This window comes from Sinocyclocheilus grahami, unplaced genomic scaffold (genome assembly GCF_001515645.1).
Source record: "Sinocyclocheilus grahami isolate Dianchi unplaced genomic scaffold, SAMN03320097.WGS_v1.1 scaffold4.1, whole genome shotgun sequence".
Taxonomy (NCBI): domain Eukaryota; kingdom Metazoa; phylum Chordata; class Actinopteri; order Cypriniformes; family Cyprinidae; genus Sinocyclocheilus; species Sinocyclocheilus grahami.
In genome coordinates this window covers 3,012,088-3,031,089 of record NW_015505183.1, presented here as the reverse complement: position 1 = coordinate 3,031,089, position 19,002 = coordinate 3,012,088, and the positions used below count along the sequence as shown (strand labels likewise).

At 37.1% G+C, this 19,002-nt stretch overlaps 1 protein-coding gene across 2 annotated transcripts in view; it reads left to right on the top strand.

Moving 5' to 3' along the window:
• kcnh1a (potassium voltage-gated channel, subfamily H (eag-related), member 1a) overlaps positions 1-19,002 on the top strand; it is a 70,360-nt gene that overhangs the window by 1,388 nt on the left and 49,970 nt on the right. For both annotated transcript variants that reach the window (XM_016268872.1, XM_016268865.1), the window contains 6 exons: positions 2,592-2,715; positions 4,449-4,555; positions 4,824-4,952; positions 5,045-5,163; positions 6,552-6,944; positions 17,047-17,476. In XM_016268872.1, coding sequence (XP_016124358.1) covers positions 2,592-2,715; positions 4,449-4,555; positions 4,824-4,952; positions 5,045-5,163; positions 6,552-6,944; positions 17,047-17,476 — 1,302 coding nt within the window. The remainder of the gene's footprint in view (positions 1-2,591; positions 2,716-4,448; positions 4,556-4,823; positions 4,953-5,044; positions 5,164-6,551; positions 6,945-17,046; positions 17,477-19,002) is intronic.

The following is a 19,002-nucleotide window of genomic DNA, read 5'->3' as shown; positions in this document are numbered from 1 at the left end:
AGTGGTTTAACAGTGCTGTTGATATTTCAAAGCTGCTTAGTTATGGTGAAAATAACAATGCAGATGTTGCTACCTGGTCCTCATTCAGTGCTGACAGCACTTGCTGTAAAATAACAAATGTTGGCATGGAACGTTTTTCCTCCATAGTGGTGCGTGTGAGTCCACATGTGTGTGTGTGTGTGTTTGTTTCAGTGTGTGGAGTGAACTTCCCGTGTTTATGCTCAGTAGAGGAGAACTGTGCTCTGTGGCAAATCCACCACCATGCTCTTAAATCAATTGATATCATAGATCTGAGTTTTCCTTCACTTCTGATTCTGATGCTGCCCTTCCACATTTGCTCATCTCATATTTACCCTCCGCATTAGCCATAGAAAGATTAAATGTCTGTATGTGTTTCCTTCATATGTGCAGTCAAAGTGAAAAATGTTGCCAATGAATGAAAGAGGTGAAGGACATATTTTATAATGAAAAACAAAAAATATCAGAGCTGATTGTATTTTATTTTAGATCAAAATACAGTGGGGGTCAAAAGTCTGGGATTTAAAATCAAATTTAAACCTTGAAATAATCAGGAATGAAAAAAAAAAAAGATAAATATGAAATGTTTTCGAGTCTGAACTATTTCTAAGTAAACAAACATTGATCACACAAAATCCTTAATTTTATGAACCCTACTGTATGTAAATATGTAAATAAAGGCTGCGAGATTGATGAAAGTCATGATACTGTTTACAGTTGACATATTACGTAAGGACAACGCTTATATAAAGGCAATTTCTTGCTTTTAAATACTGGAAAGGTCTTCACTGTCCCTCATTTGTGACAGACTACAGTTTCTAATTCTTTTATATCAGATTACAGGTTGTATAGTGTTACTGTGAGCTTGCTCAAGCTTTGAGATACACTTTGTTAAAAGTGCTACTGGCTTACTCAGCAGCCGCTAAATCACTACTGTCAGCTAATCAGCCTGATAGTCTGCTTAACACACTAGCCACTAACACACTAACATTGACAGACATCAGAGGAAAGGTTAAAGCAATGTTACAGAGATGGAGCCCGTTACAGATGACCCTGGCACAGAGAGTTTTCAACAGACTTTTTAATAACACACACAGGAGTAAAAGTGAAAATGGCTGTGATACTCCAGAACAACACAAACTGACTGTCTGCAAAGACACCTGTTGTGCATTTGGACAATGAAAAGATTAATAAGAGACATAGCAGAGTGCTTGAAAGTTTTGTGAAGATGTTAAAGGTATCAGGTTGTGTGTTTTAGCTACTTTCTCACAGTATTATGGGTGTCAGAGAAGAATTTTGATACACTACTGTTAAAAAGTTTGGGGTCCGTACGATTTTTAAACTGTTTTTGTAAGAAATCTCTTGCTCACCAAGGCTGCATTTACAGTATTTGATCAAAAATACAGTAAAACCAGTAATATATATTTTTTATGTGATGACAAAGCTGAATTTTTAGCAGCCATTACTTCAGTATCATATGATCCTTCAGAAATCATTCTAATTTGCTGATTTGGTGCTCAAGAAACAGTTACTATTATTACCAATGTTAAAAATGGTTGTGCTTAATATTTTTGTGGAAACTGTCAAACTTTTTTTTTAGGATTCTTTGATGAATAGAAAGTTAATTTTGTTTTGTAACATTTTGTACCATGTCTTTTTTTGTAACTTCTGATCAATTTAATGTGTCCTTGCTGAATAAAAGTGTTAATTTATGACCCCAAACTTTTGAACATAGAGTAATGTAAAACATAAGCTTTCGTATTTCAGATTATACTGGCCAAAAACCAAACAGGGATGGGATACATGTGTATGACCAGCCACAACTATTTATTTTGGTGGGATAAACAGGACAGTTTTTTTTTTTGGCTTCAAAACTGATGTAACAGTGATAGTTTAGGTGGAATATACAGGTGTGATCAAGCATATCTCATTTACTTGCTTTAAAGTGTCTCAAACAAAACTCTTGAATATCTTGAAAATATTTGATACTACAACTGAACTTTGGCAAATCCAGCAATTAGTTATTTCCTAGACTTGCAAACACAAACCTATGAACCCTGACTTCCAGTAATTACAGAGAACCCAGTTAATTATATTTAAACAAATGTTTTGCACTGCAGCCAGATTTTAAAATTCTTTTTGCTATATGGATCACAACAGTCTGTAGGTTTGAGGCTGAGACTACCATGTTTCTTTTTGTTCACCGTAACAAGAAAAACCCCTATAAGGCAGGGAACTGTACCTGGACAAGTGGATCTCAGAAGGAACATAGAGATAAACTTGTTATTTTAGTTTGAATGGGGTTGTAGGATAATGTGAGAGTGGTTCGTGTGTTGAAGCAACACTACTGTGCATAACCATCTCAGGTACAGACTGATCAATTTGAAGCTGAAATACTGAGTGTTGTCATAAACATGTCAGATCAGTGGCTTTTAGCTGCCGTGACAATGTCCACCCATCCTGCCTCATGTGACATTACCATAGCGACTGACCTCTAGTTTTCTTACTGTTGACCTTGTGCCTGGTTCCTCTCACCTGTTTCCTCCCCATACCCTCCTGTGCTCTTTCCACAGACACAAACTTTGTGTTGGGAAATGCCCAGATCGTAGACTGGCCCATCGTTTACAGTAATGATGGCTTTTGTAAGCTGTCCGGCTACCACCGTGCTGAGGTCATGCAGAAAAGCAGCACTTGCAGGTATCAGACTTCATGCAGAGATGGTTTCATGTACTAGTTTTTATATCACATCATATTGATCATATTTTCTTTATAAGAGAGAGGCTGGCAGAGAGAGAGCTGCAAGTTCCTGTAGAAAGGCGCTTGAATTCAGTATACATGCAATTGACCATTTACAGTATTAAATGCCGCATTAGACAGCACAATATACAAGATAGTACAATATTTTGTAGTAGATATTATATACAAGATAGTACAATATTGTTTGTAATGAAGTATGCCCACAATACAACCCAGTATACGTACAGTACAATATTGTATTACAATATGCAATACAATACAGTATATAGTACTACACTACACTATGTAGAGTGGAATATGGGGAAGTAAGAGTGCAAAATAATTTAATAATAAATATATTTTTTAAAGAAATACTAGTAAGGATGCATTAAATTGATCAAAAGTGACAGTAAATAAATGTATACTGTTACAAAATATTTATATTTCAAATATGATATATGCTGTTCTTTTGAAATTTCTATTCATCACAGAATCCTGAAAAAAAGTATCATATTTTTCACAAATATTTTTAGCACCAAATCAGTATATTAGAATGATTATTTGACACCGAAAACTGGAGTAATGACTGCTAAAAAAATCCTGCTTTGCCATCACAGAAATAAATTACATTTTAAAATATATTTAAATTGTAATAATCTTTCTCAATATTACAGCTTTTACTGTAATTTGGATCAAATAAATACAGCCTTAGTGAACATAAGAGTCTTCTTCAAAAACATAAAAAAAATCGTATCAACGGCAACTTTTGAACGCTAGTGTATGTAGCAGAAAAAACACAGTCAAATGTTTTTTCTGTTACATATGCCTTATGTAATTTTTCTAAATTTCCTGTGGCAGTTTTTACATATGATAAATGTCAGAAATGGAGTTGTAAGTGTGAAAGTGGCTGCCTTCTGTGGGGTTAGTTAGAGCCAGCAAGTTTTGAACTCTTACTGTTCCTTGATATGCCAAACACAAGACAAGCTCATTAGCGTTACAGCTCCAGATGTCTCAAAGAGAAATACATTTGTAGAGTCTCTCGAATGTATCATTCCTCCCTCTCTGCCTCTCTCATTACAGTAAAGCAAAGCTGGACTAGCTTTCAGTAAACTTTTGATTTTATCCGCTCATCATGACTCAAAAGATCCACTAAGCAACAGACCCACCCATTATTTCCCTTGTGAAGTCTCTAGAGATCAAAAAGTTAAATGGAAGGTAAAAATGAATGTTATGACCATTTAACTACACCAAGGTTGTTCTGATTTTCAACCCATATGACTTACTTTCTTCTGTGGAGCACAAAGATTAGAAATATAGCATTGGACATTTTTCCACTCAGTGAAAGTGAATGGTGACCGGTGCTGCGTAGCAATAGCATATGTTATAAATTATGCTCTTGTATGTTTTCGGAAGACATAACGCATGATTAATATGTCCTATTATGGTACTTTTTTGTCATTTTTGGAATGGTCACTTGTATTTTATTCAAAAGAGCAGCATCAACATTCTGATAAACTTCTCCTTTTGTGTTCTACAGAAAAAAGAAAGTCAAATGGATTTAGAATGACATGAGTTGATGACAGAATTAAAAAATTTTTTATGTCAACCTTTAAAATGAAGTCAAATGAAATTCTCAAAAACTGCTTGAAAACTGTCTGCCTCTGACTGCGATTTACATTTATTTTCTCTCTCAGCTTCATGTACGGAGAGCTCACAGATAAGGACACATGTGAGAAAGTTCGGTTGACTTTCGAGAACTATGAAATGAACTCATTTGAGATCTTGATGTACAAGAAAAACAGTGAGCATAGCACACACACACACACACACACACACACACACACACACACACACACACACACACACACACACACACAACTGTGTTGTGAGAACTGGGAGCAGGAACACAGCAGTCCTGGTGCATAAATTTGTTATGCTAATCTTAATGAATATGCATAAATGTGTAAAACAGAGGCAATACAGTTTTTTCTTCAATAAAAAAAAATCACTTTTTTTTCCTCTGACATGTTATATATCAATGATTTACAGGCACGGTTTTGTTTTTCCAGGAACGCCGGTTTGGTTTTTTGTGAAAATAGCGCCTATACGAAATGAACAGGAGAAGGTTGTGCTCTTCCTGTGTACGTTTAGTGACATTACAGCATTCAAACAACCAATTGAAGATGATTCCTCCAAAGGTATGTGTTGTTCAGATGTATTTTATTAACATGTTAGTGTATTTCAGTGAAATTAAGAGTGAATGTTGAATGTGTGTTATATCTGTGTTCAGGATGGGGGAAGTTTGCTCGTCTGACTAGGGCTCTGACCAGCAGTAGAGGGGTCCTGCAACAACTGCAGCCCACTGTACATAAAGGAGAGAATGTACATAAACACTCGCGCCTTGCAGAGGTACGTATCTGTGTGTCAGTCTGATACATTTCATTTTATGCCTGTGAGTGATTCTGGTGTGCATCAGCAAATGTTTGCTTCTATCCGTGTCAAAGATCAAACTAACAGTAGGAAGGCTATCCTTCACACTGTGTGTTTCCAGTCCTCCTGCAGGGAGATTAATAAGATATATGGGGCATTTTTTAATAGTTTACAAACCAGGGTCAGAAATTAACAGAACTTTGTGACAAAAGTGCCACCAAATGTGAAGAAAAGACCCAGAAATTAATTATTTAATCCATGGTGACAGTAAGCTATAAATAACAATATAATATGAGCAATATAAACTGACTACTGTATATAATCTGCTCCAGCTAATCATTTGCAATAAACAAGTAAAGGGAGAATGTACAGTCCAGCGTATCGGATGACTAAACAAACAAATAAATAAATAAATAAATAAATAAGAGTTATTTACATTTTTTATTATTATTATATTAATTGTAGAGATTGCAGAGAGACTGTTATACAGTGTTGTGATTGACAACGGTCATTATTCAGAAATATTTCAAAGGATTCCAGAGTCATGTACTAATAAATGATATGTAAATAATAATAAAAAAAGTAATTAATATATTTAAATGAAATGGTTACATTTCAATGGTTAAATTTTAAATACATTTGAATGAATTAAGTTAATATATTGATATACATATATTTTTAAAAGAAATCCATAAAGTGTTTGGGAATTTTTCTATGTGGTATCTGGACATAAACGTTACAGTAAAAATACATATAAATTAAAATTTTTATTCAACACATTATTTAATTAATTGAAATTATTTTTAGTGTTAGTTAAAGGGTGAGTTCACCCAAAAATGAAAATTAGGCTGCGTTTTACTCACCCCCGAGGCATCCTAGGTGTATATGACTTTCTTCTTTCATACGAATCCAGTCGGAGTTAGATTAAAAATTGTCTTTGATCTTTCAAGCTCTGTCATTACTATTCAAAACATAATAATCACTTGAATCTAGCTTGAGCTCACTGTTGTAAATGGAAGCAGTTCCGGGGGAATTACGTATAAGGTCAGCTTTGTGCATTAGATGTTACCTGAAGGTAACATCTGTAACAATTTTTTGCAGTGTATGTTTCCATTCATTTTTCATTAATATGTAATGTTAATATACATTTATTCTAGGATGGTTTATCCAAAATGTCCGTTAAAAATCTATTTTAGTCAGTGACAAGGCTTCATCTGTATCTGTTAAACAGACGAGATGAGATGTTTAACAGGATGTGATTTTTCTTTGAGGTGAGTCTCCTGTAAGCCGAGATGGGTCATTGCTCTTCCTCTCAACTCAGATAAACAACCATCTGCTGCCTCTCTCTCTGTCTCTCTCTCACACAGGTTCTCCAGCTGGGCTCAGACATCCTGCCCCAGTACAAACAAGAGACGCCCAAGACCCCTCCTCACATCATCCTGCACTACTGTGCCTTTAAGACCACCTGGGACTGGGTCATCCTCATTCTCACCTTCTACACCGCCATCATGGTCCCCTACAATGTCTCGTTCAAAACCAAGCAGAACAACATCACCTGGCTGGTTGTGGACAGCATTGTGGATGTGATCTTTTTGGTAGACATTGTACTGAATTTCCACACCACGTTCGTGGGCCCAGCCGGGGAAGTGATATCAGACCCAAAACTGATTCGCATGAATTACATGAAAACCTGGTTTGTGATTGACCTGTTGTCCTGTCTGCCTTATGATGTCATCAACGCCTTTGAGAACGTGGACGAGGTCAGTACAACGCACAAGTTTATTTACACACACACACACACACAAACATGAAACAGTGATCAATAATCAATTATTGGATCTGTTATGGCATTGTTTTTATTCTTGTTTTCCAGTATGCTGAAGTTTATTACAATGTTTAAAGTAAGACGATGTGTATAGGAAGTGTTAAAATAAAGCGGCAGACTGCAAGAATTTAAGAGAGAGGAACATATACTTTATGTAAGATGTGCCAAGTTAAGGAGTTTGCAAGTGAACAAAGAGCATTTTTTAAATATTACAAATATAGCCAAGGTGAAATCCGTTATTTTTGCTACTCTATAGTGCCACATAGTGTCCTAGCATTACAGTGCAATTGCAAAAATAATGACTGTCTGCAAACAGGTTTTCCGTTCTGCCATTGGTCAGGCAAGCAGATAATTCCGCCTCAAACACATGGGGCAACCTGGAAATTAGCATCCCCCTGGTTCTCTCAAAGAAAAGACAAAAAAAGGGCAAAAGGTTATATATAATATAATATAATAGATAGGGGTGACCCTGAATAGTCGAAGATTCGATGCTTCGATAGGAGGAGCCTGATTCGACTACCAGTCTCACAGTGGAATATTCGCGGGGTGTTATGATCATGCCATTTTGGCTATGTGGGGGTGCTCAAATGTCTGATTTCACATAGAACTACTGGTTTTCTCCCAATAAGTTAATATACCGCCTATTAAAATAATGCTGTAAATAAGAATCTGAAAAAAAAGAAGCATCAAATAAATGTTTTAACATGCGTGAATAAATCCAACCACCGCTATGGATTTAAGTTTCACTTTCTATAATCCGTGACCGACAGAGGAGCATCTTGGCAGCAGGGATTTAAAACTTTTAACAAGACTCAAATTGACACAGGCAGAGTGAAAGACTGGATTTTTTCGATCAGGTAGGGTACAAGTGATTTCAAAACATTTCAGCCGGTTTATATATATATATATCGTGTATATATTATTTATCTTGTATAAGATGCATTTGGTTGAGTTGCGCTGCAGTAAAGCGCTTCATTGTAGTACTACGGTGCTTATCTCTTCAGCGCGCAGCGCAAGCAGGACAAACAACAATGCAGAATATTAATCAAATAAATGTTTTAACATGCGTGAATAAATCCAACCACCGCTATGGATTTAAGTTTCACTTTCTATAATCCGTGACCGACAGAGGAGCATCTTGGCAGCAGGGATTTAAAACTTTTAACAAGACTCAAATTGACACAGGCAGAGTGAAAGACTGGATTTTTTCGATCAGGTAGGGTACAAGTGATTTCAAAACATTTCAGCCGGTTTATATATATATATATCGTGTATATATTATTTATCTTGTATAAGATGCATTTGGTTGAGTTGCGCTGCAGTAAAGCGCTTCATTGTAGTACTACGGTGCTTATCTCTTCAGCGCGCAGCGCAAGCAGGACAAACAACAATGCAGAATATTAATAACTATGACTGGGACTGTCATATACATAACAATTATAATGAGATGACTATTATAATAAAACGCTGTGAATTTTTATAGTTTAGTTACTGTATTTCTGCACGCTCTTACGTGAAGAACGCGTGCACAAAAGGAGTTCATTCAGAGCCACGCAGACATGTTCATGTGCATTCGGGCCCTTTTTGCAGATAGCCTATAAGTCGTAATATTAACATTATGTTGTATAAATAACTAAGCGTATTCTATATGAGATAACTGATGAGGTTTAAAACATTGATTAAAAACCTGCTGCTTCATTCTACTGGTCATCTTCAGCGCGCAGCTCAAAACAGAAATGCAGAACATTAATAACTACTGTCATACACATAACGTTATAATGAGAGCACTATTGTAAACATTTTTGTGAATTCTTAGGGTTTCACTGACCTTTAATGTTAACTGTCTTTTAATCAAAACATGAAACATTCTTTACCTGTTTGTATCTGCGAGGCGTCCATTACACATTTTCCCTGTGTGTTAACGTAATTATGACTGTCGAATGTCTGACTTGGTAATGTATTTTGCCCCGCTCCCAAATCAAATGATTCGGCTATCAGTCGAATATCGGCAAGATTCGAAAATTCAGATTCGACTATGAAAATCATTAGTCAGGGACAGCCCTAATAATAGGTTTAATAGATTTTCCCATGGCTTTTGGATTATTTCAGAAAAATAAACTCTGTGGCTGAGGAAAGTTCATGATTCTTACACATTCTGTTCTTTAAGGTAATTTTCACAAATTTTACACAACTTTTATGAATTTTGAAGCTAAAGTTAGGCCATAAATGAATTACAAAACAGTCACATGACATCATCACTGCAGTGAAGCTTCTGACAACTCTTTCAATCTTTATTTAAAATCTACTATTTTGATGAGTTTATCTCTGTAGTCACATTTAGCCTTTAGTCACTTGTTAGCAACCTTGATTTTTTAAGACACAAAGGCTTAAAAAAATCATGAGTGGGTTATATTTGATGTATTTTATCTCATGGAATAAAACATGAAAATATCTTGAGCTTGCGTTAACCACAGACAGGGGCGATTCTAGGATTTTCATTTTAGGGGGGCTCAGCCCCCAATGAGGGTATAATATATATATATATATACACATGCACTGAAAAATGTATTACATTGAAAGTTAAATTTTCAAATGAAACTGGCAACATGATCATTTTATACAGTATGCGTTCATATGTGCTTCGTTTTCGCTGGAGGAAACAGCTGTGGTGTGAGGAGGGGTGAACGCAGCGAAAACTTAGGCTACAACCGATTGATATTTTGTAAACTGTATTTATGACAAAGAACAAAACTGCACAGATGCAGCTATTACAACAATCTATCGTTAAACACACACCTTGTCCTCTGTTTCTCGCTCTGCTAGATTGAAAAAGAAAGCACAGAAAGACGGGGAGGATCCGACTGAAGTCTGCCACCGTTTTCATATGAAATTTAAAGGGGACTGAGGCGATCACGAATTCGTGTACAGTTTATGGAGCTAATCACAAAATTTTAGGGGGGCTGAGTAGTCATTTTAGCCCCCCTAAAAATGGCCTAGCGACGCCCATGACCACAGACCTTATTTCAGGCATTTATTCAAAAACCCATTAAAAAATACTCATTGCCTTTGGGAAGATGGAATCAGAAGTGCAAAAATGTTGATTTCCAGGCTTCAGGACTCATTCCTTAAAATTGAAAAAAAAGAAATAAATAAAAAAGAAATATGCACATCACCCTTAAATTTACTGACTTAACTGTTTGTTGTAAGACTGGATTCTGTGCAGCATCTGCTCTGTTTCAAACTACACAAACAGCAAGCCTGATTTCAGATCAGTACTGTACAGTAAATCTCTGGAGTCTGGAAATACATACAAGTGATTACTTTCAATGTTTACATTCAGTTTACGTTCAATGTTTGTTACTCTGTTTCATAAACACATTTTATTTCTTTAATAATATGTTTTCAGTGTCATATAAGATTTTGTTTAATATCTGTGGACAGTATGCACAGATTTTCTGTGCTGATTTGGGAGGAAATTGGTGCAGTTAAGCTGAGTTTAAATTTATTATCTATTTAAATGTAATAAAACAAGGCTGTGAGTATTTATTTAATTTAAATGTAATAAAACAAGGCTGTGAGTACTACAAACTTACAGTATGGGGATATCTGAATGCATTATCAGATCAGACAAAATATGTAACAATCAAAAACACGCAAAGGACAGGCGAAGTGGAAAACATTTTTGTCCCATGTGGGCCTGGTAATAGACATGAATAATGCATTTAAAAATGGAAAAACTGAAGAAAAGCATTGGACTACTCTGCTGGCTCTCATTACAGAGAAAACCTAGCTAGCATTGATGTTACAACTCAATAGTCTAGGGGAGATCTTCTTAATAAGTTTCTACCTAGGGTCTGCTCGTAACTATCTTCAGATATTATTTTAAATGCACCAAGGGGAAGGACAGCAACAGATAAACAAAACTAAATCCAAAAATATTCATACATACAGTAGGCACACTTTGTGATAAGACTTAATTTTTCCATATTTACCCAAAACACCTGTTCAGAATGGCTATTAAACCTGTGCGTATCTTTACAAGTGGCAGTATAACAGCCCTGCAACATCAAACTGATAATTTGTCTGAGTGCTTTGTGTGAGGGATAGTATTTGAGCTTGTAATGGAGCAAATCTTTGGTGCTAATTAATATTGATCGGGGCGTGTGAGAGTGAAGCACACAAACCCTTTCATTGATCTCAGGCTAAGAGTTCATTTCAATGCCATCATATTTACACTTTGAATTTTTATTTAAAGCATTTGAGTGCTTTTGAGTAGAAGTTAGATCTTGATTTGTGAACCTCACTTTAATTCTCTATGTCTCTCTCTCTTTCGCTTGCTGGATATGGGTGATAGTATAGTAAAGTTGGGGACTGAATTGATGGTGTGTGATTCTCTGAGTCGGTGTGCTGGATGAAGCTTTTGCTCTGGATCAATCTCTGACCATATAACGATTTAAACTGAGCTGTCTGTCTGCATTTAATTGAACTCACAATCAATTTCCGCCACTGCACAGAGGATAAGCACAATCTCTCTGCCCGATGTTAACGCCGTCACACTCCACACCTGCATTCCACAGCATTCAACTATTATTTGTGCTTAAAGGGATAGCTCACCTGAAAATGAAAATTGGGTCATCATTTACTCAACTTTAAAGTCGGCATGAAATGAAAACTCACCCTATGTATTTTTAAATGCATGTTACAGTACGTTCCATTTGTAATTTTTATTTTTTTTACCTCACTATGTTTAATCAAAATGCCATAACTGGACCTTCCAGTGAAAATGTCACTTCTATTTGGTGAAATATGCAGGACTTCTCTAATCATATATTAAGCTACAATGTCACTACAATGTGACAACGGCATTTTGAAATTTAGCCACTTGGGAAAGCGTCTTCAAAATGCCAAAACGTAGAGAAAAAGATTTTCAAATATATCCAGATTTGTGTAGACATAGGGCCTGTTTACACCTGGTCACTTCATGCGTTTTGTCTGATCGGATAGCTATCCGATCGTGAAAAGACCTTGTGTAAATGCCCTCCGAACTGATTTCGAGACGGATCCGATCACTCAAACCACTTCAGGAGGTGGTCTGAGACGCATTCCAGATGAAACTGGACAAGTGTAAATGCATCAGGTTGTTGAAACCACATATGTAAATTTTACTCCTCCCAAAATGTAAAAAAAATAAATGTGTGAGAGCGTGTTTTACATCTTATAGTCAGATATGACAGTGCTAATGCAACACACATCGCCGCAGATGATATATAGCATCGCAAACTGCCGCAAATGGAACTGAAAGGTAGCAGACGATCAACAAGCAATCATCTCCATTAAAAGTAGAGAGCCTAACTTATCTTTCCAGTGCTGATACCGCGCTCTCTACTATTGCGGTCTTTGATCTTGAAATTAGCTGATGAGAAATAAAATGCAGCACATATCTGTTGCTTTCGTTGACGCGAACTCTGTTAAATTTGCATATAGTGTGGGAATTGAAGATCGGATTTACTGTATATCCATTTTGCAGAGATACATTTATGTGGCCAAGTGTAAATGGAACCATTTTAGCAAATCAGACAGATATCCGATCACTAAAGACACATTAAGTGACCAAGTGTAAGCAGGCCCATAGCCTTAGCCATAGCTCACGTTTTTAGATTTTAATAATTCATTACACTCAGATGTATGCCACTATATGGAAGAAAAGATCTGTTGCTACTCTTCATTACTTACTTTATCCACACAAGAAGACAGTGAGGTTCAGTGTTGTTTTGACACTGACATTTTTTGGATAAATCCAGGTGAAATATTTTTTAAATAATCTGAAAAGAAAGTCATACAGGTTTGGAACGATATGAGGTTGAGTAAATGATGACAGAATTTTAATTTTGGGGCAAACTATCACTTTAGGTAAATTTTGACTTTATATATATATATATATTTGCTGTGATTCCCAGTGAAACACACACACTCAAACTCGCACACTGTAAGTCAAGTTACAAATGAATATGATACCAGCACATTCACCCACTCAGACGCTATTCCCTCACACTTCCACTGTGTTGCGCACACACACACACACATGCACATATGCAGGATCCGGGCTTTCATCTTGCCCCTGGGCATATGGCTTTTCAGAGGGGCTGTCAGCACCAGTTTACCGTGATCAGCTACATCAAGCTCATCAGATCTGTCTGCGCACACTGTCGGGCTTTGAGCTCAGCAGAACCAGCCCAAAGAACAGAGCACCACCATAAATAACGGCATCCTTAGAGAGTTATGCAACACAAGGCGAATTCGATCCCAAGGTGATGACTTTCTGATGGAGAATAATGCACACTGTCTGGTGTTTGCTTTCTGATTGATTTGTATTTGAAATAGTGGCGGAAACGGCTGAAGTTCACACTGAGGTGAACCTTAACAGAAACATTTGTTTCTTTACAGTAGGAAAGCATTCGGGGAAAAAAGGCCAATACAGCATTCGGGTGGTTAGAATAAAATAAGAGCATTGGACAATTTTATTTTAGTTGAACATTTTCATTGTTTTCATTACCTAATAAACACAAAAAGAGGATGTTTTGCATTAGCTTAAGAAAATGAAATGCAAAAAGTGTACATTTGGTTATAACTGATCAACATTACTGATCAAAGCTTTGGGGTTGGTAAGATCTTTTTTTTGTTTTGTTTTGTTGTTGAAAGAAGTATCTTATGCTCACCAAGGCTGTATTTATTTGATTAAAATACCATAAAAACAGTAATATTGTGAAATATTTTTACAAATTAAAATAACTGATTTCTGTTTCAATATATTTTTGAAATGTAATTTATAATTGTAAAGGCAAAGCTGAATTTTCAGTAGTCATTACTTCAGTCTTCAGTGCCACATGATCCTTCAGAAATCATTCTAATATGCTGAAGAAACATTTCTTATTATTTTCAATGTTGCAAACAGTTGTGCTGCTTAATATTTTTGTACAAACCATGATAAATTTTTTCAGGATTCTTTGATGAATAGAACAGCATTTAATTTAAATAGATTATTTTGTAACAATATAAAATATCCTTACTCTCACTGGTGATCAATTTAATGCATCCTTGCTGAACAAAATAAATCTTACTGACCCTAAACTTTTAAATGATAGTTCATGCATTTTGTGTTTTTGCGCTGCCACAGGGAATGATGGGAAATGTAGTTTTGTCAAACAAGGCTCTCACCTTATAAAATGCCTCAATGAGCAGAAATGTCTTTATCACAATCTTATTATGAATAATATCAATGAGCCTTCCATCATAATTCTTTCATTAACATGCCCCCATTAACATGTGGATTTTCTGTGGAAGAAAATCCTCAGCTTCTCATTGGTAATTATGACATTGTGGTGCCATTAATGATTGTTCATAAATCATTATTTCAACATATCCTAAAGGCAGCATTAGTGCTTTGCAGATAATTGTATGCTGAAATTGCTTGGATGGGAAGTCTGCATCTATGTTTAAGTTAACAATGTCACAAACTATGCCAAACACACTATGGCATATTATCTTATTACATACTCAAAAGTGTACATTCCCATCAGCAAATGACGCACAGGACATACTTTTAGAATAAGAGAATGCAAATTGGAATGCAACCACTATTTCTTTCTCTCAAAGGACAAACACAAGGACCAGGCTTACATTCACACACACATCACTCTGTTTCGTTTGCTGGAACAGGTGCATATTGTTATGGCCTACAGGGAGAGCTGTGTGGTTTTTAATAATCGAAATCCTCCTCAGGTGTTTCATTTCAAAACTTTCGTTTGCATAATTACCTTACGTTGCATAACCCATGTCTGATTTCACAGAGACATCTGTCATTGTTTCGCATTGCCTTTGCAGGGGAAGCTTTATTATTAATGTCTGCGATGCCTGTGATCTCACTAACAGTCAGGCTCTGCTTTTTCACTCTTGATTCAAAGCGCCATGCTTTTGTTTGCAATAACTGTTCACACATTCTTCTGTTGACCATTGTCATTCTCTTTTGTGTTTTTTCCCTCCTCATCCCTCTTTCTTTTTGCATGTCCCTTGCACTGCCTGTGTTTATTGTGGGCGAATGAAGAACTGGAATCATCGAGCTGTCACTCAAGTAGGCCTTTCATCTCAAAACTCGGCATTTGATTGATATGCTGTGCCTCAGGGCATCAATCAGACATTGATGTAAACCAAAAACAGTATTAGACCTTAGTTTATTATATCATGTTTCTAATCAAATCATTCTACAGAATCTTTTTAATGAATTTTTGTCATTTGTTTGGTGTATTAAACTGTATCGTCTGTGTATGTCAGTGTTTGTAACTCAGTGGATGTGTTGATTGGTACGTAAGGGTGTTTAAAGGAATATTTCACTCAGAAATAGAGATACTGTTATTATTTACTCCCTCTCTTGTTGTTCCAACCCCATTTGCTGTCTCTTGCTCTCACTGGAACACAAATAGAGAATTTTTATACGTTTGAGAAAAACATTTTCGCCACTCAGTTTTAGACAATATTTAATGGAGACTTCATCTGTTAAGCTCCACATAGACCAAAAAGCACCATAAAAGTAGTTTATTACTTATTTATATTATTTATTTATTACAGGTCATCTGAAGTCATGAAAACTTTGTGTGAAGAACACACCAAAATATAAGCAGTTATTTAGGCTGGATCATTGACTCAGTGAGTTGAACTCATCAATGAATTATTCAAAACGGTTTAACAACCAAGCTAACCATTTCATTGAAAAGGACTGGCTCAAAAGAATCATTTATTCACTGATCTAGTTCTTGAGTTCAACTAAATCAGAAAATAGTTTGTAGCGGCTCTCTCTCTTTTTTATTTATTTTTTGTATTTGGTAATTTTCTGAACTTAAAATAATTGATTACTATAAACTGTTACTGTATAGATAAACACTGCATGTAAACTCCAAAGTTAATAGCAGCATACAGGTTTGTAATGACATGAGGGTGAGTAAATAATGACAGAATTTTCATTTATGCACACTGACCGGAATTACTGTAGTATCACAAAGCAGCACAAATACTATCCAAAATGTCTTTTCCCCCCCAAAATGTCCTTTTTATTTTTTAAATACAGCAAAATGGCTAGAAAGAAGCCTCATTTCTTTTTTTCAGTGTCTCTTTGAAGAAAACTGAAGAAATCACTAGAAGTGATGTAATTTGTATTTGTAATATATACCCAACTAAATCCCTGGATAAAAAGATAGTCTTATTCCTGATATGAAAAATGTGTGAAAAATAAATAATACACACATATACAGAGTCTAGGGTTACAGGGTGATTTTGGCTTGAATATTTAAAACAGACATTATACATATTTAATGTTATTGTTGTGACCATTCCCCTAAAGCAAGTCTCTACTGTAGTGTGTATTGATGTCCTTGTGTGTATAGTAGTTTGTTTGATTGACGTGCAGTGCACTCAAGAAAGCTGTTTTATTCATGTACATGCACTCATAGTTCACCCAGTAAGGAATTTATAATATATAAAACATTAATTCAGCCAAATTTCAAAATTAAGTAATCACTACAACTAGTAGTGGTTCATCTCCTGTTCTGTTTCTCAGAATAATGATTGCAGTAACTCTGGTGACAAGAAATAATAGGGGAAAAAATAGGGAAAGATCATGCTTTGACAACACAGAAGTACACTTTTAGAAAAAGAGTGTACACTTAGGTTATTTTTGAATATATTCCAGCGTGTTTGTTCAGATCTGAGGAGTTCTTTGTTCTGGCTGCTCAGGTGCTGTTGCTGCTCTCTGTATTGTTGATTTCAGAGGGCTGGCTTGGCAGACGCCTGTGCATATTTATAAATGCAGAGAATCTGTGCTAAGAGAGACAATGCACTTTGTTTAGACTCAAGAAAAAGTGTTTGTATAATTGCTTTCGGCCTATAATGTTTATATTTGATGGATGGATGGATGAAAACATATCAACACACGTTTGAATGATAATGCTCTATGTATAACTCTCTCCATCTCTCTGTCTCTCCTTCAGGGTATCAGTAGTTTGTTTAGTTCACTGAAGGTGGTTCGGTTGTTGCGTCTGGGCCGGGTGGCTCGCAAACTAGATCACTACATTGAATACGGTGCGGCTGTTTTGGTTCTGCTAGTTTGCGTGTTTGGGCTGGCGGCCCATTGGCTGGCCTGCATCTGGTACAGCATTGGAGACTATGAGGTGATTGACGAAGATCGTAACACAGTTCGTACGGACAGCTGGCTTTATATGCTGGGAGAGATCAGCGGGTCACCCTATCGCTTCAACACCAGCGGGATGGGAAGATGGGAAGGCGGACCTACAAAAGATTCTGTCTACATTACGTCTCTGTACTTCACCATGACCAGCCTGACCAGTATTGGCTTTGGAAACATCGCTCCAACCACAGATGGGGAGAAGATCTTCGCCGTGGCCATGATGATGATTGGATGTGAGTTGAAAAGCTTTATTTTTTCCTCATAAACACCAGAGTGAAAAAATGCAGTGTTGATAAGTCTCAAGGCTGTTTATCATATGAGAACAAATAATTGTTGTGCGTAGAAAAAACTAACTAGCACTGTACAACTAGGTTAGCTAGCTAGCAAGTTCAGGCCTCAGCAATAACAATGACCCACTGGCCAAGTTTTAGGCCAGTTGACAGAACTGTTCTACATTTTTTGATTATTTGCATGCATGTTTATGCCTTGCAAATGTAAGCATGTGCTTTTCTGTGACATTTGGGTGCAAATTCTGCTTGACAACTTTTTAAACTGGTCAACTTTTTTCTAACTGGCTAACAGAAAAAGTTTTTAGCCACAGAATGTACTTTGGTCAAAACGTTGCCATGATATCTTCCAGGGTGAAATGATCCGTTTCTAATCACATTACCCCATCAATTGTGTTTTGATTCATTTGTGACCATTTTTGCTGACTGAGACAGCTACCTTTCATTTGGATCTGTTAGTGAACAGTGATTTGTTATAAAGACAGATGAGAGAAATAATGGAGCGTTGACTCTAGAGATGATGCCTGCAGGGTCATCCACGGCGGGGCTCTCGCAGATCACACTGCCATTGAGCTGTGATTCACCATTCAGAGGAAAATGAGTCAGTGCCATTATATATGTTACTAAACATGACCAGCTGCCAGCATGCTGTTATTTATATGGTGAAACTCCCTCATGAGAGGCTTATTTTCAGAGTAAACATACATAACGTCTCGGTTACGTATGTAACCCTCGTTCCCTGAAGGAGGGAACTGAGACGTCACGTCGGAGGACCGACGAATGGGGATCTCGCTGAGAGGGACCAATCTACTTAGAGTGTAAACTAAACGAGCCAATGCACATTGGTCTGCAATTATTGCATCCAGCTGCTGCTGATCACAGCGTGAGTATAAGTAGGCAGCAGATGCAGCACATATTTAGGTTTTCGCTGTGGAGCCGAGCCGGTGACCCGGCCGCTCAGCGGTGGTACAGGAGCTGTGGCGACGGGATGTGAAACGACCTCCTTCTACGGGGGCGTGGTTAGCAGCGATTGCAGTGACATAAACTTTAAGGGTGGAAGGAGACAGCCTTCGCTCCAACCCTTGCTGTAAAAAGGACAGCACAACTCCGATCGGGCATCTTCAGGGGTCTTCTCGACGAGAAGAACACCACTCAACGAACAGGTTCCACTTCAAGCGTAGGCGTGTCTCGTAGACTGTGCTCTCGCTGAAGTGATGGTGTCAACTACCTCTTGGGGTAGGCCACTCAGAACCTCCACGTCCCGTCCAGGGACCGGACATGAAGTTTCCAGAGGTCTGGATGCGGGTGCCAAAGGATGCCTCGTCTCTGAGTCAGTAAATCCTTCCTCAGAGGAATCGGCCAAGGAGGGGCTGCCGGGAACCTGGTCCGGGAAGGCCAATAGGGTGCCACCAGCCAGACCTGCTCCTCGTCCTCCCTGACCTTGCACAGCAACTGTGCCAGAAGGCTCACTG